The 27,769-nt window shown below is 44.1% G+C and overlaps 1 protein-coding gene across 2 annotated transcripts; it reads right to left on the bottom strand.

Moving 5' to 3' along the window:
- Window positions 1–1,101: 1,101 nt before the first annotated feature.
- Window positions 1,102–27,484, bottom strand: LOC138959007 (uncharacterized). Of its 2 annotated transcripts, XM_070330368.1 has the most exons (10): window positions 27,359–27,484; window positions 25,951–26,389; window positions 25,163–25,380; window positions 24,606–24,713; window positions 21,218–21,430; window positions 12,338–12,519; window positions 4,262–4,413; window positions 3,794–3,954; window positions 2,712–2,822; window positions 1,102–1,449 (listed from the first exon to the last, which is right to left on the bottom strand). In XM_070330368.1, the coding sequence occupies exons 2-10, from the start codon at window positions 26,240–26,242 to the stop codon at window positions 1,399–1,401; spliced, it is 1,488 nt and encodes a 495-aa protein (XP_070186469.1). In that variant the 5' UTR covers window positions 26,243–26,389; window positions 27,359–27,484; the 3' UTR covers window positions 1,102–1,398. The 2 variants fall into 2 exon arrangements, with proteins under 2 accessions (XP_070186469.1, XP_070186476.1); XM_070330375.1 differs by lacking the exons at window positions 25,951–26,389; window positions 27,359–27,484 and adding an exon at window positions 25,841–25,885.
- Between the last annotated feature and the right edge of the window lie 285 nt (window positions 27,485–27,769).

Genomic DNA, 27,769 nt, shown 5'->3' with positions numbered 1-27,769 from the left:
AAACAAGTCCCTGCCAGACTTGCTTGACATGACCTCATTTACATGATATACACACGTGTTTTCATTTTCATTTTTTCATTTTTCATTTTCATTACTTTATTGTCCCATTGCTGGGAAATTCGGGTCGCTTCCTCCCAGTGGAAAGCTAGCAGCAACGGAGTCGCGCTACCCAGGTGTCTGCGTGTTTAGGTGTATTCAGCCACCTGCACTTATGGCAGAATGACCAAGGTCTTTTACGTGCCATTGTGATGACACGGGGGTGGGACATGGCTTCCGTCTCTGGGTCTGCACATAAAGTTGACCCGTGTCCGTCCCGGCCCGAATTCGATCCTGTGACCTTCCGATCACAAGTCCAGTGCTCTACCAACTGAGCTACCGGGCCCCCGTGATTTGAACGATTATTATCTCACGAGTGTCTCTCTCACGTATGTAGGATAAATAGAATATTGAATATGCACCTGGGCGGGGATGTAGCTAAGTGGGTAGCGCGCTGGATTTGTATCCAGTTGGCCGCTGTCAGCGTGAGTTCGTCCCCACGTTCGGCGAGAGATTTATTTCTCAGAGTCAACTTTGTGTGCAGACTCTCCTCGGTGTCCGAACACCCCCGTGTGTACATGCAAGCACAAGACCAAGTGCGCACGAAAAAGATCCTGTAATCCATGTCAGAGTTCGGTGGGTTATAGAAACACGAAAACACCCAGCATGCTTCTTCCAAAAACGGCGTATGGCTGCCTAAATGGCGGGGTAAAAAACGGTCATACACGTAAAATTCCACTCGTGCAAAAAACACGTGTACGTGGGAGTTTCAGCCCACGAACGCAGAAGAAGAAGAAGAAGAATATGCACCTCAAATTCAAAGCAAAGTATTTATTAACAAAAACATAAACTCCTGACATGATCCAGGGCCGGACCCAGAGGGGGGGTTCCAGGGGTTCCGGAACCCCACCCCTGGAAAAAGCATGTACCTTGCCTTGAGTGGGTTTTTTATTTTTAATTTTTTTTAATAAATTTTGTGTGTGTCTCTAACAAAATTTATTCAATGTGAAATCCGATGAGAAAAAGGTACCCCTCCCCCCCCCCCCCCCCCCCCACCAACTCCCACTGACAGGCCTTAACCCTCAAAACAAGGCCCAGAATGCACCAGATTGCACAGATTTTAACCGTTTTTCAAAAATTGTTCCGGGGGAGCATGCCCCCGGACCCCCCAAGTCCCATATGTCCCACAGCTGATCACAACAATGTCCCACTGTGTCTCATGAGCGATGACTGAACAACTGATCCTTCACCAGTGGCAGTAGATGCACAACAAACCATTCATTTCCTTTGCTTCTTAAAACGTTGCACAATGTGACATATAGAGTACAGAAAGCGGAGCAGCAAACATGGTCTTCATGTCATCTATGCAAACATCTTGGTCTGAATTGTTGAAGAGGCAAAAGCCAGAAGGTTCTGAAAAGGAGAAAGACATTACTCAGTACTAAGTACATGTACACTCAGTACTAAGTACATGTACACTCAGTACTCAGTACATGTACACTCAAAAGTATACTCAAAGGGAATCTCAGACATTGTAACATAAATTAACTTGAGAAAAGTCCTTATGGACGCCTGTTTTATATTAAATAAAATTTGACGGACTACAAGCCGCGACTTTTTTCCAAAAAAATCGCATTGCGGCTTATAAAAAGATGCGGCTACAACGTTACCTAAACTTGAATAGCATTCACCTAATGGAAGTCGCCGCGGATTTTCATTTCGCTCGATTAAGCGATTACCGGTACTTTATTAGCTCTCTACTCAAGACTCGGCGCTTTTCTCTTTCTTTCGCGAATCTTCGTTTGTCAACAAGTCGTCTTGACAAGATAGCGTACAGAGAAACACCGGATGTATCAGGATCTCGCGCGCGCGAGATTTCGTTTTTTTTGTGTCTCGCAATAGTTGGAGGAGCGAGAGCCGCCATGTTGTGTTTTCCTCTGCTCGAAATGTGCGCAAAAGTCGTAAATCATCCCAAAAAAAGCTTATTCCGGGCGGGACTACATGTGTGTGTTGGTTACAAATTGTGTGTGTGATATTTTTCTTCAAACTTTTTCACTTTTCTTCTTTGTTTCACTTGTTTATTCTCGGAGCCGATTTCGCCAAATACCGTACTTTCGTTTGCCTGGTTGTTTTGATTGATTTTTATCACACAGCAAGCTGCTTTCCTCGTGTATTTTTTATGTTCATTCATGTATTGTACACTTGGCAATAAATTATCTATCTATCTATCTATCTTGATTGACACGATCTGATTATGTTTTCTTCGACGGCGGCTAACATAGTGACGCGGCCTATACGTGGCTCGTCCCAATTTTTTTTTTTTTAAAGTCGGGGGTGCGGCTTATAAAACGGTGCGTCTTGTAATCCGTCAAATACGGTAAATGATACTCTTGAGTCACTTTACAATTTTCATTGCATTTTTAACATTACTTTCTGAACAGAGGACTAAGTAACTTTTTCAAGCATGTATAAATCACAGTTTGAACTGATTTTTAAGAATTTTACTTCAATTAAAAAACAACTTTTCTTGCAATTCATCCATAAAGTACATAAAAAGAAGAATTTATGTCTTCCTATGCTCAAAACAAAGTGCTCCTTCTGGTTGGTCAAATCTCATACACAGCATAGAAAGTGATACAACTTTATCGTGGCATCATTATTCAGTGTACACACACCTTCTGATACGACAGCTTCACGTAGCATGGTGGCAGCTCAGCCCTGCCTTCTCCGTCTCTCCGCGACACGGTTGACCGCTGCCCTCCAACCACCCAGCCCTTTTCACCGTCCTGTAATACCACTATCATCACTCAATTTACTATGTGAACAATCAAATCAACAGTTCTAAGCATCGCTGTGTGACATCAAATCAACAGTTTTCAAATCAAAACCATTACAGTGGAACTCCCTTTCACAGACCTAATAAAAATCTGATCAAAATCCCAATTCAGGGAATAACTCACAGATTTTATGAACAGAGAATCTAAGACAATAAGGTCTTTAAAAGGGCCCTATAGAGACTTAAACTTGAGATCCAGGACTGCATATCAGAATTCAGCTGAATACTGTGTAAGTAGGAATGGAATGTGATTTGAATGAAACAATGCCAACAGAGTAAAGATCGAGCGAGGCAGGCGGGTGATGTAGCTAGTTGTGACAACATCAGCCTTCCATGTGGCAGGTTCGGGGTTTGAATCAACATAGGTGCAGACCTGCTTGTGCCTCATGATTATCCCCCTTTGTGTAAACACACAAAGACAAAGGACACACGGAAATGACCAAGTCCAAGTATGGTGTGGGAAAAACGTTTGTACATGTAAAATCCTACTCGTGCAAAACACAAGTGTTCATGGGATTGCGGTCCTGTAACGAAGCAGAAGATTGAGGCAGAAAGTACTGAAAATATCAAATTTCAGGTTACACAACACAGTCTTTGGTTCTCTCAGCAAGAAGTTGAAAAAATATCTAGTCCATATGTGTCAGTCTTGAGGATGCAAAAAGAGGTGAACGCTTTCTTCAAGAACTGATTACTAATGTGAAAACACACACACACATTCTGAACAAAATGTGCCTGCACCAAATAGTCAAACTACACTGGGGTATACATACATGACGGCAATAGCTTCGCCCACAGAAAGGATGGTTCACATTGCTCACACAAAATCTCATTTCATTTATATACGCGCGCAATGGCCTAGAACAGCATTTAGTGCAACATGATTTAGATCAAGGATCAGTCGTCCCCACCAAACGGGCTTACCAATGGAACATTTTCCTGCTGCTTCCTCCCACCGTTCACTGCGAGGGGGTGAGAGTGGTCAGAATAACTGTCGGTGTCACCTCCACAGCAGTTAGTGTCACCTCCATAGCTGTTAGTGCTGACACCGGTATCCCCCTCTGGTACACTTTCACAAGCAAGATCTGCAAAACATGAAAAGTCGTGACAAGAATTATATTTTAAAAGCTGTTTTTAGAGTCTTTTTCTGCTAAAGCTTTTGAATGCATCCAGATAATAACTTCATCACTTTTCATCAAATGATGCATTCAACAATTTTCTCAGATTTGATGACGTCTTAAAATTAATGTGAGGGTTTCACTGAAATGTCTTCTCAACACACATCATTCTATATTTACACAATGAAATGTCGTCTCAACACACATCATTCTATATTTACACAATGAAATAAAAATGTAGTTGGCTCCATCAATATATAGTGCTAAGACTTACCAGTGTACCTGCCTTGGTCCATTGGCTCCGGGCCGATCAGAATGTCGGAGCCGCTCGTATCACTGGACGGTCCGTCGTGGTGATGTGAGGTGTCCAACAGTGGCTGGCTGTTTGCCGACTGACCCACTGTGCTCCCGGAATGGGATGCGGCACTGCAACCCCATCCACATTAAATCAAGTTTTACACAACAAAAACACAACACCACAGTTACCTCCTTCTTTGGAAGTTGCAGACGAAGAAAATTATGCAAACTGGAATAGAGACAATAACTTCCACATTCATGATTAGCCATGGTGGGTTTTGTCAAAATAGAAAACCGTCTGCAGGGAATACAGAAGAGCTAATCATTCATAATGCTTGACAGCTTGTGTAACTCATTTCTTTTCAGGTAGGTCCTCAAACATGTTTCCAAAGATTAATTTTTAAGCCACCAAGCTGAAATGCAATACCAAAGTCCGGCAATATACAAATGAAACATAGAATGAAGGACACATCTAATCCCAAGCCAAGCTGGGCTGGGGTGCAAGGAGCCAGAGTGGGTCCCACCCAACTTGGTGTATACCAACCGCGGGCTTTGATTGATTGAGATCACAAAAATCTCAATTTCAACCAATCCAACGATGCGGCCGCGTACCACCCAGTTGGGTGGGACCCACTTTTGCCTCAGCCCAGGACACAAAGAGTAAAGAAAAGTAAGAGCAAACAAAAAAGGGTAATAAGACATACATTAAGCTGTTACAGAACCCCTCTATGACACAAAGATGGTTACAAGACATACATGAAGCTGTTACAGAACCCCTCCATGACACAAAGATGGTTACAAGACATACATGAAGCTGTTACAGAACCCCTCTATGACACAGAGATGGTTACAAGACATACATTAAGCTGTTACAGAACCCCTCTATGACACAGAGATGGTTACAAGACATACATTAAGCTGTTACAGAACCCCTCTATGACACAAAGATGGTTACAAGACATACATGAAGCTGTTACAGAACCCCTCTATGACACAGAGATGGTTACAAGACATACATTAAGCTGTTACAGAACCCCTCTATGACACAGAGATGGTTACAAGACATACATTAAGCTGTTACAGAACCCCTCTATGACACAGAGATGGTTACAAGACATACATTAAGCTGTTACAGAACCCCTCTATGACACAGAGATGGTTACAAGACATACATTAAGCTGTTACAGAACCCCTCTATGACACAGAGATGGTTACAAGACATACATTAAGCTGTTACAGAACCCCTCTATGACACAGAGATGGTTACAAGACATACATTAAGCTGTTACAGAACCCCTCTATGACACAGAGATGGTTACAAGACATACATTAAGCTGTTACAGAACCCCTCTATGACACAGAGATGGTTACAAGACATACATTAAGCTGTTACAGAACCCCTCTATGACACAGAGATGGTTACAAGACATACATTAAGCTGTTACAGAACCCCTCTATGACACAGAGATGGTTACAAGACATACATGAAGCTGTTACAGAACCCCCTCTATGACACAAAGATGGTTACAAGACATACATTAAGCTGTTATAGAAGCCCTCTATGACACAAAGATGGTTACAAGACATACATTAAGCTGTTATAGAAGCCCTCTATGACACAGAGATGGTTACAAGACATACATGAAGCTGTCACAGAACCCCTCTATGACACAGAGATGGTTACAAGACATACATGAAGCTGTTACAGAACCCCTCTATGACACAAAGATGGTTACAAGACATACATGAAGCTGTTACAGAACCCCTCTATGACACAAAGATGGTTACAAGACATACATGAAGCTGTTACAGAACCCCTCTATGACACAGAGATGGTTACAAGACATACATGAAGCTGTTACAGAACCCCTCTATGACACAAAGATGGTTACAAGACATACATGAAGCTGTTACAGAACCCCTCTATGACACAGAGATGGTTACAAGACATACATTAAGCTGTTACAGAACCCCTCTATGACACAGAGATGGTTACAAGACATACATGAAGCTGTTACAGAACCCCTCTATGACACAGAGATGGTTACAAGACATACATGAAGCTGTTACAGAACCCCTCTATGACACAGAGATGGTTACAAGACATACATGAAGCTGTTACAGAACCCCTCTATGACACAGAGATGGTTACAAGACATACATTAAGCTGTTACAGAACCCCTCTATGACACAGAGATGGTTACAAGACATACATTAAGCTGTTACAGAACCCCTCTATGACACAGAGATGGTTACAAGACATACATGAAGCTGTTACAGAACCCCTCTATGACACAGAGATGGTTACAAGACATACATGAAGCTGTTACAGAACCCCTCTATGACACAGAGATGGTTACAAGACATACATGAAGCTGTTACAGAACCCCTCTATGACACAGAGATGGTTACAAGACATACATTAAGCTGTTACAGAACCCCTCTATGACACAGAGATGGTTACAAGACATACATGAAGCTGTTACAGAACCCCTCTATGACACAAAGATGGTTACAAGACATACATTAAGCTGTTACAGAACCCCTCTATGACACAAAGATGGTTACAAGACATACATGAAGCTGTTACAGAACCCCTCTATGACACAGAGATGGTTACAAGACATACATGAAGCTGTTACACAACCCCTCTATGACGCAAAGATGGTTACAAGACATACATGAAGCTGTTACAGAACCCCTCTATGACACAGAGATGGTTACAAGACATACATGAAGCTGTTACAGAACCCCTCTATGACACAGAGATGGTTACAAGACATACATGAAGCTGTTACAGAACCCCTCTATGACACAGAGATGGTTACAAGACATACATGAAGCTGTTACAGAGCCCCTCTATGACGCAAAGATGGTTACAAGACATGCATGAAGCTGTTACACAACCCCTCCATGACACAGAGATGGTTACAAGACATACATTAAGCTGTTACAGAACCCCTCTATGACACAAAGATAATAATAATAATAATAATACGAATATTTATAACGCGCACATATCTCACCAACAGGCGACTCAAGGCGCACATACACTCGTTCACACACACGGAGACTTAAAGTCACTAGCACACACACACACACCATCAAACATTAAAATATGTACCATCAAACATTAAAAGATGGTTACAAGACATACATTAAGCTGTTACAGAACCCCTCTATGACACAGAGATGGTTACAAGACATACATGAAGCAGTTACAGAACCCCTCTATGACACAGAGATGGTTACAAGACATACATGAAGCTGTTACAGAACCCCTCTATGACACAAAGATGGTTACAAGACATGCATGAAGCTGTTACAGAACCCCTCTATGACACAGAGATGGTTACAAGACATGCATGAAGCTGTTACACAACCCCTCCATGACACAAAGATGGTTACAAGACATACATTAAGCTGTTACAGAACCCCTCTATGACACAGAGATGGTTACAAGACATACATGAAGCTGTTACAGAACCCCTCTATGACACAGAGATGGTTACAAGACATACATGAAGCTGTTACAGAACCCCTCTATGACACAGAGATGGTTACAAGACCTACATGAAGCTGTTACAGAACCCCTCTATGACACAAAGATGGTTACAAGACATACATGAAGCTGTTACAGAACCCCTCTATGACGCAAAGATGGTTACAAGACATGCATGAAGCTGTTACACAACCCCTCCATGACACAAAGATGGTTACAAGACATACATGAAGCTGTTACAGAACCCCTCTATGACACAGAGATGGTTACAAGACATACATGAAGCTGTTACAGAACCCCTCTATGACACAGAGATGGTTACAAGACATACATGAAGCTGTTACAGAACCCCTCTATGACACAGAGATGGTTACAAGACATGCATGAAGCTGTTACAGAACCCCTCTATGACACAGAGATGGTTACAAGACATACATGAAGCTGTTACAGAACCCCTCTATGACACAAAGATGGTTACAAGACATACATTAAGCTGTTACAGAACCCCTCTATGACGCAAAGATGGTTACAAGACATACATGAAGCTGTTACAGAACCCCTCTATGACACAGAGATGGTTACAAGACATACATGAAGCTGTTACAGAACCCCTCTATGACACAGAGATGGTTACAAGACATACATTAAGCTGTTACAGAACCCCTCTATGACACAGAGATGGTTACAAGACATACATGAAGCTGTTACAGAACCCCTCTATGACACAAAGATGGTTACAAGACATACATGAAGCTGTTACAGAACCCCTCTATGACACAAAGATGGTTACAAGACATACATGAAGCTGTTACAGAACCCCTCTATGACACAAAGATGGTTACAAGACATACATGAAGCTGTTACAGAACCCCTCTATGACACAAAGATGGTTACAAGACATACATGAAGCTGTTATAGAACCCCTCTATGACACAAAGATGGTTACAAGACATACATGAAGCTGTTACAGAACCCCTTTATGACACAGAGATGGTTACAAGACATACATGAAGCTGTTACAGAACCCCTTTATGACACAGAGATGGTTACAAGACATACATGAAGCTGTTACAGAACCCCTCTATGACACAGAGATGGTTACAAGACATACATGAAGCTGTTACAGAACCCCTCTATGACACAGAGATGGTTACAAGACATACATTAAGCTGTTATAGAAGCCCTCTATGACACAAAGATGGTTACAAGACATACATTAAGCTGTTATAGAAGCCCTCTATGACACAAAGATGGTTACAAGACATACATGAAGCTGTTACAGAACCCCTCTATGACACAAAGATGGTTACAAGACATACATTAAGCTGTTACAGAACCCCTCTATGACACAGAGATGGTTACAAGACATACATGAAGCTGTTACAGAACCCCTCTATGACACAAAGATGGTTACAAGACATACATGAAGCTGTTACAGAACCCCTCTATGACACAAAGATGGTTACAAGACATACATTAAGCTGTTACAGAACCCCTCTATGACACAGAGATGGTTACAAGACATACATGAAGCTGTTACAGAACCCCTCTATGACACAAAGATGGTTACAAGACATACATTAAGCTGTTACAGAACCCCTCTATGACACAGAGATGGTTACAAGACATACATGAAGCTGTTACAGAACCCCTCTATGACACAAAGATGGTTACAAGACATACATTAAGCTGTTACAGAACCCCTCTATGACACAGAGATGGTTACAAGACATACATGAAGCTGTTACAGAACCCCTCTATGACACAAAGATGGTTACAAGACATACATTAAGCTGTTACAGAACCCCTCTATGACACAAAGATGGTTACAAGACATACATGAAGCTGTTACAGAACCCCTCTATGACACAGAGATGGTTACAAGACATACATGAAGCTGTTACAGAACCCCTCTATGACACAAAGATGGTTACAAGACATACATTAAGCTGTTATAGAACCCCTCTATGACACAAAGATGGTTACAAGACATACATGAAGCTGTTACAGAACCCCTCTATGACACAAAGATGGTTACAAGACATACATGAAGCTGTTACAGAACCCCTCTATGACACAAAGATGGTTACAAGACATACATTAAGCTGTTACAGAACCCCTCTATGACACAAAGATGGTTACAAGACATACATGAAGCTGTTACAGAACCCCTCTATGACACAAAGATGGTTACAAGACATACATGAAGCTGTTACTGAACCCCTCTATGACACAAAGATGGTTACAAGACATACATGAAGCTGTTACAGAACCCCTCTATGACACAGAGATGGTTACAAGACATACATGAAGCTGTTACAGAACCCCTCTATGACACAGAGATGGTTACAAGACATACATTAAGCTGTTACAGAACCCCTCTATGACACAAAGATGGTTACAAGACATACATGAAGCTGTTACAGAACCCCTCTATGACACAGAGATGGTTACAAGACATACATGAAGCTGTTATAGAAGCCCTCTATGACACAGAGATGGTTACAAGACATACATTAAGCTGTTATAGAAGCCCTCTATGACACAAAGATGGTTACAAGACATACATTAAGCTGTTATAGAACCCCTATATGACACAAAGATGGTTACAAGACATACATTAAGCTGTTATAGAACCCCTCTGTGACACAGAGATGGTTACAAGACATACATGAAGCTGTTACAGAACCCCTCTATGACACAAAGATGGTTACAAGACATACATGAAGCTGTTACAGAACCCCTTTATGACACAGAGATGGTTACAAGACATACATGAAGCTGTTATAGAACCCCTCTATGACACAAAGATGGTTACAAGACATACATGAAGCTGTTACAGAACCCCTCTATGACACAAAGATGGTTACAAGACATACATTAAGCTGTTATAGAAGCCCTCTATGATACAAAGATGGTTACAAGACATACATGAAGCTGTTACAGAACCCCTCTATGATACAGAGATGGTTACAAGACATACATGAAGCTGTTGCAGAACCCCTCTATGACACAGAGATGGTTACAAGACATACATGAAGCTGTTACAGAACCCCTCTATGACACAAAGATAATAATAATAATAATAATACGAATATTTATAACGCGCACATATCTCACCAACAGGCGACTCAAGGCGCACATACACTCGTTCACACACACGGAGACTTAAAGTCACTAGCACACACACACACATCATCAAACATTAAAATATGTACCATCAAACATTAAAAGATGGTTACAAGACATACATTAAGCTGTTACAGAACCCCTCTATGACACAGAGATGGTTACAAGACATACATGAAGCTGTTACAGAACCCCTCCATGACACAAAGATGGTTACAAGACATACATGAAGCTGTTACAGAACCCCTCCATGACACAAAGATGGTTACAAGACCTACATTAAGCTGTTACAGAACCCCTCTATGACACAAAGATGGTTACAAGACATACATGAAGCTGTTACAGAACCCCTCTGTGACACAAAGATGGTTACAAGACATACATGAAGCTGTTACAGAACCCCTCTATGACACAAAGATGGTTACAAGACCTACATTAAGCTGTTACAGAACCCCTCTGTGACACAGAGATGGTTACAAGACATACATGAAGCTGTTACAGAACCCCTCTATGACACAAAGATGGTTACAAGACATACATGAAGCTGTTACAGAACCCCTCTATGACACAAAGATGGTTACAAGACCTACATTAAGCTGTTACAGAACCCCTCTATGACACAAAGATGGTTACAAGACCTACATTAAGCTGTTACAGAACCCCTCTGTGACACAGAGATGGTTACAAGACATACATGAAGCTGTTACAGAACCCCTCTATGACACAGAGATGGTTACAAGACATACATGAAGCTGTTACAGAACCCCTCTATGACACAAAGATGGTTACAAGACCTACATGAAGCTGTTACAGAACCCCTCTATGACACAAAGATGGTTACAAGACCTACATTAAGCTGTTACAGAACCCCTCTATGACACAAAGATGGTTACAAGACATACATGAAGCTGTTACAGAACCCCTCTATGACACAAAGATGGTTACAAGACATACATGAAGCTGTTACAGAACCCCTCTATGACACAAAGATGGTTACAAGACATGCATGAAGCTGTTACACAACCCCTCCATGACACAAAGATGGTTACAAGACCTACATGAAGCTGTTACAGAACCCCTCTATGACACAAAGATGGTTACAAGACATACATGAAGCTGTTACAGAACCCCTCTATGACACAAAGATGGTTACAAGACATACATGAAGCTGTTACAGAACCCCTCTATGACACAAAGATGGTTACAAGACATACATGAAGCTGTTACAGAAGCCCTCTATGACACAGAGATGGTTACAAGACATGCATGAAGCTGTTACACAACCCCTCCATGACACAAAGATGGTTACAAGACCTACATGAAGCTGTTACAGAACCCCTCTATGACACAAAGATGGTTACAAGACATACATGAAGCTGTTACACAACCCCTCCATGACACAAAGATGGTTACAAGACATACATGAAGCTGTTACAGAACCCCTCCAGGTTGGGTGATGAATGTGGGCTGAGGTCCTCCAACAAACTCAAAAGGTCTGTTGCCTGTAGAGTGCTCTTCCCTTCCACACAGTTCAGCAGAACGTCAACCATGAAGTCTGGTGAATGCGCATTTGTCACTTTTCCCGGTGACTCTGTCTGTAGTAACTAAATGAGAACAAACAAACAAACAAAAAATAAATTAAAGGTCAGGTAATGTGTGGTATATCACTTTTGATGCTGAGGAACAGCCTAGAAACTGAAACTCGCTTGAAGAAAATCATTTTAACTTGTAGTTGTCATGGTCAGTGTCAAACGGTACAGGTGCCGTACTGAGTGTTGGCTCCACTGACGTAGTACAGGTGCCGTACTGAGTGTTGGTTCCACTGACGTAGTGCAGGTGCCGTACTGAGTGTTGGCTCCACTGACGTAGTGCAGGTGCCGTACTGAGTGTTGGCTCCACTGACGTAGTGCAGGTGCCGTACTGACTGTTGGCTCCACTGACGTAGTGCAGGTTCCGTACTGAGTGTTGGCTCCACTGACGTAGTGCAGGTGCCGTACTGAGTGTTGGCTCCACAGACGTAGTAAAGGTGCCGTACTGAGTGTTGGCTCCACTGACATAGTGCAGGTGCCGTACTGAGTGTTGGCTCCACTGACGTAGTGCAGGTGCCGTACTGACTGTTGGCTCCACTGACGTAGTACAGGTGCCATACTGAGTGTTGGCTCCACTGACGTAGTACAGGTGCCGTACTGAGTGTTGGCTCCACTGACGTAGTACAGGTGCCGTACTGAGTGTTGGCTCCACTGACGTAGTGCAGGTGCCGTACTGAGTGTTGGCTCCACAGACGTAGTACAGGTGCCGTACTGAGTGTTGGCTCCACTGACGTAGTGCAGGTCGTGTTGTGTGTCAACCAACGCACATAACTCACATCAGCTGCACCCAGGTATTTGATATTAAAAAGGACTGAGAGAAAGGGGTTGTTCTGGAAGCAAAGTGTTGAGTTGAACTATTAACATACATCAACAGAGATGCACACAATTGTGGTCAGTGCAGACTATCCTCTGATTCGCCCTATCAGGGCACTTTCCCCCTGGATTTTTTCCCCCCTGACTTTATCCCCCCGAATTCTTCCACCCGGATTATTTCCCCCCGTGACTTTTTCTCCCTGGGACTCTTTCCACCCGTGACTTTTCCCCCTCGGACTATTTCCCCCGTGACTCTTTCCCCCTTGTAAATTTTTAGCAATGTTTTTTTTATATCAATTGATAATCACGTGAGAAGACACAAACATTTCCACCCCTTTACAAATTATTCGTACACTTGTATTTTCACGTGAGAAGTGAGCAGTGTTGTTAGCCACTGTAAATGAAATCTGTGAATGTGTGAATGATAAATCTGCGATATCAGTATCTGTGACTGTCAACTTGATTGCCACTATTCTGCAAAATGCAGGGCCGGACTACCGGGGGGGTTATGGGGGTTGCGCAACCCCCCCCCTAGCCTAAACATGTACCTTACTTATTTAATTTTTTTTTTATTATTGCTTATTTTATGCCGTTTCATGCAAGGAGCGACCATTTTCCTATCTCAGAATATGACCTACCCGTCAGCTTCAGGGGGCTTCGCCCCCTGACCCCCACAACGAGGGGGGGGAGCTGGGTTCTAGGGTTTCCGGACCCCCCCCCCCCCCCAGCCAAAAAATAAAAATATTGAATGAGGTATGCGTTTCTTTATTTTACATTGAGTTTCAATTTTTGGGGTATTAATCAGTGACAAAATCTGCTGCCTGAAACTGGTAATGATCATCCTCAGAATGCACCAGATTGCACCATTTTGCATCCTTTTTTTGAAAATTTTCCGGGGGGGCATGCCCCCGGACCCCCCTAGCAAGCTCGGCGCTTCGCGCCGTCGGCTCGGCGCTTCGCGCCTTCACACCCATATCTTCACAATATACTTTTGAAAAAAACCAGTCATAAAATGAACTGATCCGCCCCTGCCGCCAGGGGGGATGTCCCCCTGGGCCACCACTGGCAACCCCCCCCCTCCTCTTCGCCTAGTCCGGCCCTGAAATGGATCAACAAAGAGAGGCCGATTTCAAAACAACAGAGAGAGGAGCAAGATGCGTTGTTGACAAGAAATACATATATTTGAAAATTTTCATCTAAATTTTAATTTGATTATATACTTACCCAACTCACATACAGCAATTTACTCCAGTTTAGTGCTAGGACGCTGAATAGCATCGCCTTGGTAACAAGGGGAGGTCACCCTAAAAAAGAGCTACCTTGACCCCTTAACATGACAAAGTCACGCGTGACTTCCTGACCTTGCCGCCATCTTTGAATCATTCAATCGAAAGCGAACATAGAAAAATTTCCCTCTTTTTTAGGAAAAAACCCCCATAAAAACCCCAAAAGCGGGGCAGGCGGGCGGGTATCAACTATGTGAGTTGGGTAAGTATATAATCAAATTAAAATTTAGATGAAAATTTTCAATTAAATTACATTCTTATCCCAACTCACATACAGCAGAATGCTAATGAAGGAGGTGGGAAAACAAAATTCCACTTGTCCAGCAGAGACAAAGGCTGGTAGGGAGCTACTGCCACCATGACGAGTGCTGGCCACATCTCGCAGGTAAAAGTTGATGAAAACGCCCTGCGATTTCCAGTAGGCAGCGTCTAAGACCTCTGCCAGCACGCCTGAGCGGAGGACTGCCAGAGAAGTAGCCCAGGCTCTGGCTTCATGAGTTCTTGACAACTTCATAGGAAGGACAGAATGCCCAATCCCAACTTGTCTGTGCCACCACGCATACGCTTGTTTAATAAGCGTAGAGACCCATCTTACCAAAGTGACCCGCGACAAGTCCTTGCTCCTTTCAGTGTCAACTGAGATGAAGAGCAGTTTTTGGTCCCTAGACCTAATGGGCGTGGTACGGGATAAGTAGCTGGTAAGAGTACAAACAGGACAATTGACCATATCAGGGTCACCAGAGGCAAGAATCCTACTTAAAGGAGGAATGCGAATAACAGAGGAGGACAGACCTTGTTTTTGGTTTTGGCAAGGAACTCGGCCGAAATCTTAAAACAAAAGAGCCATAGCTCTCAAAAGAAATATCCTTAGCCAGGCCTGAAAGAGCGTGCACCTCACCGCCTCCACGGGCAGAGGCTAACAAAACGAGGAACAAGGCTTTATGAGTCAAGTTAGCTAAGCTCGCTGAAGCTAAAGGTTCGAAATCCGAAGAGGCTAGAAACTTGAGTACCAAAAAAATAAGTCCCACGCGGGAAGAGGGGACTTAGCCTTCATAAAACCAATCGCTGCCCCCTTAAGAACACTAGCAATTACACCGCCCAGGTTAATGCTATGCCCTAATTGCTTCAGAGTAGAAGAAATGGCTGAGCGCCTGACTCTCAAAAAAAGAAGGAGCCAAGCCCTGAGCAGCCAAACACGAGAGATGATTTGCTACATGCATAGAGCGAGGTGAAGTAGCAGTAACTCCATTCTCCGAGCACCACTTTGTCCAAGCTGACCAGTGTGACGCATAAACAGTGCTGGTCGATTCCCTGTGGGCCTTTTGGACAAAGCCTAAAGTAGCGTCTGAGGAGCCAGAACGGCGCAGCGACCTAGAAAGAATGGAGGGCCGTCTGCGAGGCGAAGGAGGACGGGGAACCAATGTTGGCTGGGCCACCAAGGGGCCACCAACACCAAGCAAGGCTGTCCCCGCTCCACCTTCCTGAGAACCTTTCCCAAGAGATGAAAAGGGGGGAAAGCATAGGCTCAGACGCGACCAGTTTACCTCGAGGGCGTCTGTTTCCCTCCCCTCTGGGTCTGGAAAGGGGGAGATAAAGACCTGAAGCCTGCAGGAGAATCTTGTCACAAACAGATCGACTGTAGGCTTGCCGAAATGCCACCCAGACGTTGTAGGACCTGATGAGTCAGAGACTACTCCGTGTGCATCGTACACTACGGGCGACTGAAGTAGTCCGCAAGAACGTTGAGTATGCCTGGGACGTACTTCGCTGACAACAGAATAAGGTGCTGGCTGCCCCAGGCAAGAATCTGACCTGACCTGACAGAAGAGCGAGAGACAAAGTGCCTCCCTGTTTGTTGAAATAGGCCGCCATGGTCGTGTTGTCTGTGCGAACCCCAATTTATTCGTTCCTGACCATAGACAGAAACGATTGGAGTCCCAGGAAAACAGCCTCTAACTCTAGGGCATTAATGTGCCCCCCACTCTGCGTCTCGTTCCACAGACCTGACGCAGTGTGAACAGAAAGATAGGCACCCCAGCCCTCCATAGACGCGTCTGTGAACAGAAACTCGTCCGGGGGGGGGGGGGGGGGCAAACGAAATTGGCACTCCCTGTGAAATCCCAGGGAGCAGCCACTGCCTCGTTGTGTGCCGACACCAGCTTTCAAGAGAGACTACTGTCTCCCAGCCCTGAAGAGAAGGCTTCCACAGCGAACTCAGGGCAGCCTGAAATGGCCGCTTGTGGACTCTGCCTAAGGGCACAAGAGTGGCCATCGATTCCATTTGGCCAAAAAGAGAGGTCAGAACACGAACAGCCGCTCTCTTTATCAAGGACAGAGTACGAAACAGACTTTGCAACCTGTCCACCCTTCTCTGTGAAGGGCGTACCCGCCAAACGACGGTGTATGTCTTTGCGTGTGGAAGAAAAACAACCCCAATGCTAAAAACGTCTGTGCCAAACCTAGGCTTAGCCACATGATGGTGATTAGTTCTTTCCGTAACCTCTTAGAAAGAAAAGCTGAAACTAAGGAATTCCTGCGAGTCCTTTGTGCTGCGCAGCGAAAGTCGCTGACAGAAGCCACTGCCTCAAGAGGTAGGCTTAGCCGGAAAAGTTCCGACTGAGAGGTTACGAGCAATGGCTCAGTGAGCCTAAAAATTTAGTCAGAATGTGAGCCCATAATTTGGACATGTTCTGGCGACTTGTCAGAAACCAAAGCTTATGACCCTGATGAGAAAGCGCAATTCTGTAAGCCGTAAAAGCTGAGAAAGTTTTAACAGCTTGCCTTGTTTTTCACCACAGAGGCAAAAAACAAAAATTGAGGCCTTAGCAACTTCACCCTAGAAGGTGAAAAATAAGAGGTATGCCGCACCAAAGATGGGCGTACATACCGCGAAGCTGCCTAAGGCAGAGGGTTTAACCCAATGTGTGTTTGCTTAGCTCCGCATCTTGCCTAAATAAAGGCCAAATGTGGCCAGCCGACGCAGATCACAGCTTCTCCCAGAAGATGGACCACAAAAAGCAAAGAGCGGAGTAGATCCGCCTCTTGTTTGCAACCTGAGCCAAGCAATGTGCCAAGAAAAGCGCTGGGAGGCTCCGCTGTTCAAAAGACTTTAGCCAAAGCAGCTAGAAGCGACATGACATCCTTCTCCCGTGCGTCACGACGAAACTCGAAGTTAACAAGAGCAGAGAAGATAGAGCTCTATAAAAAAATCTTGCAAAGTTTCCTAAACAGAGGATAACCTGAAAAGATCATGTGCTTATTCCCCCAGAGACAAGAAAGAGGACCCAGTATAACATACTGTTCTACTGTAGCCGTCTTCCCTACCAGAATAGTGACAACTTTCTCTACCGCATCGTCACGAAACCTGAATGGGTCTAATGACGACGCGATCAATCTCGACAGAGATCTCTGCAAAGTCTCAGAGAGAGACGATAACTCAAGCAAACGTAAGCCAGTTACTCCAAAGACAAAAGAGAATTCTCCGAAAACGGGACTACTCTGTCTCTGCTGTATTATCTTGCCTAAGGACTGCAAGTTCCGGAAAAGTGGAACGAGGCAAGGCAAACGAGCCAATCAAATTGACTGAAATATGCAGCAGTGTAAACCTCTTAGCCAAACCAGCAGGCAAAGCTGAGGCTAAAAACAAAGAAGCACGGTAAGGCTGCGCTGAATCAGGAGCCAGACCTTGTGCTGTTAACCACGGTACAGCGTGAAACGCACCGCCATACTGCCCAGTAGACAGTAGCATAGACAGCTCAAACGCTACCAACGGGAATTTCCGAAAACGGAACTGCTGTTTCCAGTCCTTCGCAGAACGGGAATCCCCCAAAGCGGAAGGAGGTTGGGCAACAAACCTACAAGTGTTGCCGCACACTCCTCGAACTACCGTGAAGTAACTTCCGCCGCCAAAGCCAGTGCTAGCGGAAGTTCAACCAGTACACGGAAGTTGGCATCTTCGTCAACCTGAACAGAAGCACCAAAATCCGACTCATAATCCCGCACATCCGTGCAACAAGGCAACGAACTTCCGCCCTGACTACAATAGTCAGGCGAAGCGTCACCCAGAAGAGACGACACACGAGGGATGCGATACCCAAGCAGTGTGTCCCTAGGGACTGCTTTCCTGCCCAGAGGGCGGAAGCGGGGAATGTCACCCCCTCCTCAAAATACCGTGAAGCCACTTCCTCCGCTAAAGCCAGAGCTTGCGGAAGCTTAGTCGGTATGCGGAAGTTGACATCTTCGTCACCCTGGACGGAAGTGCCAAAATCCGACTCATAGTCCCTCACTTCCGTGAAGTCAGGCAAGACACTTCCGCCGTGACTACCATAGTCCGACGAAGTGTCGCCCGGAAGAGACGCCCACGAGGGATTTTATACCCAAGCGGTACGTCCCTAGGGACTGCTTCCTGCCTGAAAGGCGGAAGCGGGGAAAGCTGTGAAAGCTGTGCTGCCGCACCAACCGCTCCTCTAGGGAGTGTCGGAGGACGCACTTCCCCTGTTCGGTCAGAGACCGAACGCGTGTCTGGGCTTTTCCCTCGATCTAGACGTTCACTCAATCGGAACGACGTAGACCTAGGGCCTAAGCTTTCGCGCACACGAACCGGTGTGGCTACTCTCTCCAAACACGCACTTCGTTTTGGCCGGAGAACCCGGTTACTGGCGAAGTATAAATACCTTGATCGTCGTCAGTCCAAGAGGCCTGGGAACGCAGCAGGGAAACACCACGGCTGCCCTCAAACGAGGCGTGAACGTCGGCGGACGTAAAAGTGGAGGAAGGCGGACACACACCCTGGCAAGGGAACGCACACCTCCCACACCGGAAGGCAAAGACACATCTCAGCCTTGGTAGACGAAAACTCGGCTGAAAGAGAGGATATCTAAGCACTCAAGGAGTGCAAAATAGCATAAACAGCCTGCTTCTCGCTAACAGGGCCTGAACCGGACAAGACCGGTGAAGCAGCTGAAGGCAAACTAGGCATAGCCGGAGAATAAGGTAAGTCTATCGCACATCAAACGAGGATTTAGTCAAGGATCTGTGACTTTAATCAAAGCTTAACATGCCGAACTGTACGACTTACGAGAAGGCTTCTTTGTGGGAGAAGGCTCGGCCACCGACTTAGCATTTTTATTCTTTCCTTATCCGACATGGCGAACGGAAAAAATGTAAACAAAGCTAAGTATTCGACCAAACCTAAGTCACAAAACGATAACAAACGACAAAAAAGCTCACCCAAACACACAGTAGGAGCAGAGGGACCGTGTGCAAGTACCAAGGCAGGGTCTGACAAAGGCAGAAGTCAGACAAACCGGCTGAAAGCCGGAGCAAAAACAAAACACGTCTGTAGACACAGATCGCTGGAGAGTGAAAGATTCAAAGATGGCGGCAAGGTCAGGAAGTCACGCGTGACTTTGTCATGTTAAGGGGTCAAGGTAGCTCTTTTTTAGGGTGACCTCCCCTTGTTACCAAGGCGATGCTATTCAGCGTCCTAGCACTAAACTGGAGTAAATTGCTGTATGTGAGTTGGGATAAGAATGTAATTTAATTAAAACAGAAGGATTTGGCAGGTGGAAAGCAAAGCTGGGAGTGTGAGAGAAGAAAGATGGGCGGTTGCAAGGCCAAGATCCATTTGTTTGAGACAATGGTGCAGAAGGAAGTCAATGAACACAACCATCTTCCTGAGTCACACAGAGAAGAAATTATGGCAGTGAGGAGTTCACTGAGGCGCCGAGCTGAAGAAACGGAGGAACCGCCTCAAAGACTTCTTTCAACGGCATTGTCTGGTTTGTCACAGGCGGCAGTCTGGCTTGTCACAGGATTCCAGTTAAACGTTGGAGCGCATCACCCCAACTTCTGGAAGTTCCTGGAAGTTCTCAGAAGAGAGGAAGCAGTTGGCCGAGCAGAGATTGCTCAACACATCGTTGGTCATCCTCCACCACCCAAAAGAAGGAAATACAAAGACTCTAACGTGCGCGTTTTGCGGCTCGTTCGGTCATATGACAACAGAAACCTTGACACATACCTACTTGGAATTGCACACAATGTTTTCTTTTAGACGCTTCTAGATGTGAACGTAGCAGAGATTGCTCAACACGTCGCTCGTCATCCTCCGCCACACACAAGAAGGAAATACCAAGACTCTAACCAGCGCATTTCGCGGCATACAGTGTCTTCTTTTAGACTATTTTAGACTCTTTTAGATGTGTATGTTTGTGAATGTACGTGTTTTAAACCAAAGCTGCTGAATTAAAAGTAGGAACCACACATGTGTAAGAATACACATTTTATTTATTCATTTTATCAAAAAAATAGGCATTATAAGCATTAACAAAAAAATTTAAATAGAAATAATAAAATAACGGAAAGAGTCAAGGGGGGAAAGAGTAACGGGGGAAAGTGCCCCAGGGGGGAAAAGTCACGGGGGGGAAAAAGTCTCAGGGGGAAAATGTCACGGGGGGAAAAAATCTGGGTGGAAGAATTCGGGGGGATAAAGTCAGGGGGGAAAAAATCCAGGGGGAAAGTGTCCTAGAATCCTTATTACACAACTTATTTCCCCACAGGAGAAGCATTTGAATTCAAGAAAAAAATGCATCAGACACTAACTGAAGTACACAAACCTCATCTATGAAAGTAGCGGGCAAATCTTTCTCCAGTTCAGCCAGAAAAGTAGCGGCACGTCGCGCAAGGCATCGTGTGAAGTAAGCGCCGTACAACTCTTCAAACTGATTCTCCATGAAACTCTCTCGTTTGTGCTTGTGCCTAACCAACGGGAGAAAACACCTGCGGAAATCTCGAACTGCCTTCTGAATTTCTTCAGCCAGCTTTGGAGCCTAGAAAAAACAAAAAACACTTTCAGCACTCGGAAAGTCTGGGAATCTACAGACAATGTAAATTAAAACAAGTTGAAAATAACGAAATAACAACATTTAGTCAAGCTGCCAAACTCACAGAATGAAACTGAACGCACTGCTTTTTTCACCAAGACCACATACTCGTAGTTTCATCAGTCCACCGCTCGTGGCAAAGGCAGTGAAATCGACAAGCCATGCAGAATAGTGCGGTAGTGGTCGCGCTGAGCAGGATAACACGCTTTTCTGTATGTCTATACTTTTTAGCTTACTGAGTTTGTTTTTAATCCAAACATATCATATATATATATTTTTGGAATCAGGGACCGACAAGGAATAAGATGAAATTGTTTTTTAAATCGATTTCGGAAAATTAATTTTAATCATGATTTTCATATTTTTAATTTTCAGAGCTTGTTTGTAATCCAAATATAACATATGTATATGTTTTTGGAATCAGAAAATGACGAAGAATAAGATGAAATTAATTTTGGATCGTTTAATAAAAAAATAATTTTATTTACAAGTTTCCGATTTTTAATGACCAAACTCATTCATTAGTTTTTAAGCCACCAAGCTGAAATGCAATACCAAAGTCCGGCCTTCGTCGAAGATTGCTTTGCCAAAATTTCGATCAATTTGATTGAAAAATGAGGGTGTGACAGTGCCGCCTCAACTTTTACAAAAAGCCAGATATGACGTCATCAAAGGTATTTATCGAAAAAATGAAAAAAACGTCCGGGGATATCATTCCCAGAGGGCGGGGATGTAGCTCAGTCGGATTTGTATCCAGTTGGCCGCTGTCAGCGTGAGTTCGTCCCCACGTTCGGCGAGAGATTTATTTCTCAGTCAACTTTGTGTGCAGACTCTCCTCGGTGTCCGAACACCCTCGTGTGTACACGTAAGCACAAGACCAAGTGCGCACGAAAAAGATCCTGTAATCCATGTCAAAGTTCGGTGGGTTATAGAAACACAAAAATACCCAGCATGCTTCCTCCGAAAGCGGCGTATGGCTGCCTAAATGGCGGGGTAAAAACGGTCATACACGTAAAAGCCATGGGAGTTTCAGCCCATGAACGAACAAACAAACAAAATTCCCAGGAACTCTCATGTCAAATTTCATAAAGATCGGTCCAGTAGTTTAGTCTGAATCGCTCTACACACACGCACAGACAGACAGACACACACACACACATACACCACGACCCTCGTCTCGATTCCCCCTCTATGGTAAAACATTTAGTCAAAACTTGACTAAACGTAAAAACAGGATGTGCAACAAAGGAGACGTAAATACAGTGCACAGCACACAACCTGTATCCGTGTACAGTAAAACCTGTATCCGTGTACAGTAAAACCTGTATCCGTGTACAGTAAAACCTGTATCCGTGTACGGCCAAGCATGTTGTGCACTTAGTCCACTGTGCGTTTTACATTATGAATGGCATACTGCTGAAAGCATCCACAGGTGGCAACGAAGCTACTTGCTTTGTGGTGAAATCAAATAAATAGATGACTGAATACTCATCTTTGTACAAATTTGACTTTTGCAAGCTGCTTTTTTCATTTTTGTGTGTGTTCAATATTCTTCACCGGATAAGTTACTATCTGTATTATCACAGGGTTCATACAGACACCTGACAGTGAAATTCAAGGAGTATTCAAGGAGTTTTCAAGGAGTATTCAAGGAGTTCAAGGAGGTCAAATTGCATAGGTGTACACGTGGAAAAACTTTCATCAACCATGCATTCAAAGCTCAAACCAGAAACGTAAAGTAAAACAAAAACATTTATTTACTTTTTTAAATTCAAAAATTCAAAAGGAAGCTGAATAATCATCTTAAAAATACTAGTGGGAGTTAACACACTATTGACTGTTCTTTTCTATCAGGTATCATGTGTGGATCTAGAGAGAGTCAACTCGCTTCATTTCATCGTCTATGTTTTTCTGCATCAGAAAGACACTGGCTCTCTTCTCTTTTGCCCGCCTGCGAAGGGCATTTGACTCGGCGATGATGCTGAGTGAGTTTATGGCATCATTTTCAGCGTCTTCTGCTCGCTGGTCTGCCCGGTTCTGCAAGTGGGTGCCCTCCTCCTCCAGGCGGACCCTTTTTAGCTTCAGGTCGGAGACTGAATCCTCCACTCGCTTCCGCTTCGCACCTGCTCGCACAGCCTCATTTTCTTTTTTTTCCTCATCCAGAAACTGCTGGTACCTGCTTCTGGCAGAAGAAGCAGACATGAGCAGTTCCTTGCTCATGTCCACTTTAAGCACTCCCCCCACCTGCCTGATGTGGTTGAGAATCTGACGACGGGCAACAAGGCCCAGCTCTGATATGTTGTCAGCACTGGTCTCCTTGTTGACAGAAAAACCTCTCTCCACAGTCGCCTGGCCATGGGAGAGAAGCAGCAGGAGCCGGATGACCGTCCACAGCGCTTGGAACTGCTTCTTGTTTGCCAGGTGACTGTGGAGGAGCACATCCAGTCTGTCGCTTTCCTTTGTGTGATCAAAATCCCGGAACTCAGCTCTATGGTCAGTCATGACATAGTCCAGAAATCTGTTGTATTGGGAAGACACCAATTGGGACTACAGGTGCAGACGCTTTTAAATTATTTGTGTGTTTCTTTCCTTTTGCGTGGCTAACCAGGGCTGACTTGCCCATCACTGAAATATCCACACGTGCTTTGCAGCATTTGCAAAAAGCCTTGTATTTGTCGCAATCCCGCTGGATCCAATCCTTGTATTCCTTTTCCTCCAGCCATCGTGGGTTAAAAAAGCACTTTCCACCCGGCATGACTACGATTTTCGACCGGCGATGGCTTGAAACGCTGTCACAATGAATCGACACACTGCTTCTTCAGAAATGGCGCTAAAAGCTACCCGGATGAAGGGGAAGTAATCGGTTTCAACTTCCCTCTGCACGATGGCAGACGACACACGACTTGCACACAATCGATATAAATTGCTGAAAAACTTTAATATTAACTTTTTTTTTTTGCCTGCACTTCAGAATTCAAGGAGGTTCAAGGAGGTTAAACACAAGAATGACCATTTTCTCCAAATTCAAGGAGATTCAAGGTCCTTGAAAAGGGGGGTTGAAAATTCAAGGAGATTCAAGGAGATTCAAGGAGCGTACGAACCCTGTATCATTTGAGCTCACCTTTTCAACAAGGTCTCTCTCAAACTCATCCCCTCCATGTGGAAAGTATTGTCTGAGAAGACACAACGCCTGCTCTGATGCTGACTCCACCAGAGAGTGGAACAGAACCTGAAAAAAGAGAGTCAAGTGTGAATAATCAAATTGTTATGCTTGTGTGTACACCTGAAGGGGGATAAGGCACTAGCAGCAGCAGATCTGCACTGAAGCTGACCCGGGAGGCCGACATCATATCCACTAGGCCATTGCGGCCGTCTATCATACATGTAATTTACGTGCATAAACTGATCAGTAAGTTACTCACAAAATAAATGAAAGAAGAAAGAGACATTTAGGCATTAGATACAGTGAAACGTGTAATAAGAGCCGTTATTTTCACACGCCCTCTACTTGAAAACCTGATTTTCTCAGACTCTTTCTTCATAGTGTCTGTAAACTTACCTCCATTTTTTAAGACCTCAAATTTAAAATTGTTTAATGGTCTTAAACAGAAGTACCACTGTATTGAGTTTTATTCAGTAATGTAAAATAGTTCACCAAACTGTGTTCTATCAACTGACCTTTACTTTCAGTCCACACAAAAGCTTTGCATAGCAGCGAACAAGAGAGGAGTTATCAAACGATCCCAGCGTGACAAAGAGCTGTTGGGCCAGCAGGACGGCAGTTGGAAACTCTCGCACGCTGTCGCTGACCACCATCTTGTAGAGAGCCGCACCCGCCAGTCGGGCATGAGGCACTTGCAAAGATGATAACTCCCCACTGTTTCTCCTACAGACCTCTGCAAAAGACAACATTAATATGCTTGAATTATTCTGAAGTCAATGCGTCACATAAAGTTCCTGTGCCTCACATCTGCCAGCTCGCACAAAGTAACATTTGGGAAAAATATACTGTGGTGTTGTGCTTGAAGTGTACACAAAACGCTACAACCATCTATCACAGACCATTTTCAGCCGTCAGTATCTTTCATTATTTAACGCAAGGTCAATGGCCTGTGAAATAATGAGCAGTATATTTGCGCTAACGACTGTTGTGTGAACGCAAGCAAACATAAATAATGTCAACTGTACGTCTTATCAATTTACTGTTTCAGTGATTACTAGTGTGAGGTATAGTCCTGGAATTTTGACACTGCCACAAAAACATACTTCTTTGAAAAGAGCACAACGATGAAGTGTCTTACCACATATAACATCCAGCAGCCTGTGACAACACGCATAATCCATCATATGTCTTACCACATATAACATCCAGCAGCCTGTGACAACAAGCATAATCCATGATATGTCTTACCACATATAACATCCAGCAGCCTGTGACAACAAGCATAATCCGTGATATGTCTTACCACATATAACATCCAGCAGCCGGTGACAACAAGCATAATCTATGATATGTCCGTGCAATTCCTCCATGGTCATTGCTGGCATAGTGCTGGTCATTGCTGGCATAGTGCTGGTCATTGCTGGCATAGTGCTGGTCATTGCTGGCATAGTGTTGGTCATTGCTGGCATAGTGCTGGTCATTGCTGGCATAGTGTTGGTCATTGCTGGCATAGTGTTGGTCATTGCTGTCATAGTGCTGGTCATTGCTGGCATAGTGCTGGTCATTGCTGGCATAGTGCTGGTCATTGCTGGCATAGTGCTGGTCCTTAATTGTACTTGCAGCCACCGGACTGTCAGCAGATCTCCAATGAGTGCTCCCTTGCTCCTGTAGGTCTGTCACTGTGTATGCACTATGCATAGATCCGTGTTTGCTGCTGGCTAGAGGGGATTGCTCTCGTTTCCCTGTAATGCAAAGTGAATATTAGGATAACGGTGGGCTTAAAACATCACCAGTGCAATAGATAAATTCTGGAAATAACTCTGTCAGGTTTGTATGGTTGTGAAACTGAAGTGCTTCCTGTACTGCTTTGAGACACCGCCTTCTCGCTAGTTTCCGGAGTTGACATTATTTTCCACGTGACATTGTAGGCCAGTCACTAGCGAGAGGGTGTGTCTCAAACACGTGACATTGTAGGCCAGTCACTAGCGAGAGGGTGTGTCTCAGACACGTGTACAGGAAGGGGATCAGCTCGTTACTCCCCTGGCTCGTTACTCCCCTGGCTCGTTACTCCCCCGGCTCATTACTCCCCCTTAGGGTTAGGGTTAGTAACAAGTCGGGGAAGACACTAACAGTACGTCTACACTAACGGTACGTCAACACTAACAGTACGTCTATTGTAACAGAATACAGATCTCCATGTACAGATCGCTCTACTCTGAATTGCTTTTCGGGTAAAGTTCAAGGGTAATCTTGAACTTTAGCGTGTTAAATTCAGAGCTCAGAATCCAGTGACATTCTTTACTTATTTTTGATACAAGTCCATGTAAGCAAGCCAAATAACATTTGTCGTGAAATTAATTGACGGATTGAGCTCCAAACTTAAGCATAATTAATTAATTTGGTTGTTCAATCGACGAAAATGCACCGAAAATGTCGTACGTTGTCAACCATGGGACATCATTTACATGAAAGAGTTGTTTCCCTTGTCCACTCACACGGATAATTCCTTCTTTGACCCATGTAAACGAAATGCATTCGTACAGTTCATCGGAGTTCATTCCGTAACTTCAAAGGGATCTAAAATGACTTGTTATGATTACAAGTGGCAAGTGCAGGTTCTACAAATTTGGAGACTTAAATGTCTCTGAATTCTGAGCTATGAATTTAACACGCTAAAGTTCAAGATTACCCCGAATTCAATATTTACTTACAAATGCTTTCAGTCCATCCGTTTCACGTGCCTCTGAACGGTTCTCTCTTCTTTGTTTCAGCATTATTTCGAATGAGTGGAAGCGAAAGTTACGTTACCCCGGAAGTTGCTCTGGGCTGTAAAAAGGTTGGAACGTGGATTTGGCAGAACTGAAAGCAGAACCAGAGACGGTGCATCTTCACAAATTGAATACCTATTAATTTTCGGTAACTGTTTGATATTGTTTGAAAATATGTACAAACTTGATGCAAGCGCACCCGTTGTTCCTCTTCGAATCAGGCTCGTTATTTACCTACTTTCGATAATAGATTCGAAACTACACGTCATGTGTGGACATTAACACCTGGATTTATTTACCTGTTTGAACACAAACCAACAGAGCTAAAGAAGTGGGTTTTTTTTAACATCTTTC

The sequence above is a fragment of the Littorina saxatilis genome, linkage group LG1 (assembly GCF_037325665.1).
Source record: "Littorina saxatilis isolate snail1 linkage group LG1, US_GU_Lsax_2.0, whole genome shotgun sequence".
Classification (NCBI taxonomy): domain Eukaryota; kingdom Metazoa; phylum Mollusca; class Gastropoda; order Littorinimorpha; family Littorinidae; genus Littorina; species Littorina saxatilis.
The sequence above is the reverse complement of the archived record's forward strand: the minus strand, read 5'-3'. Positions and strand labels throughout refer to the sequence as shown.

What these genes read in the sequence shown, in the direction of transcription:
- LOC138959007 (XM_070330368.1), bottom strand. Translation starts at nt 26,242, where the DNA reads ATGCCAGCAATGACCAGCACTATGCCAGCAATGACCAGCACTATGCCA. An exon ending in TGTGTGGACTGAAAGTAAAG is followed by an intron (nt 24,714 to 25,162) that starts GTCAGTTGATAG and finishes CTCTTTTTTCAG; the next exon opens with GTTCTGTTCCACTCTCTGGT. An exon ending in GGACCAAGGCAGGTACACTG is followed by an intron (nt 3,955 to 4,261) that starts GTAAGTCTTAGC and finishes CATGTTTTGCAG; the next exon opens with ATCTTGCTTGTGAAAGTGTA.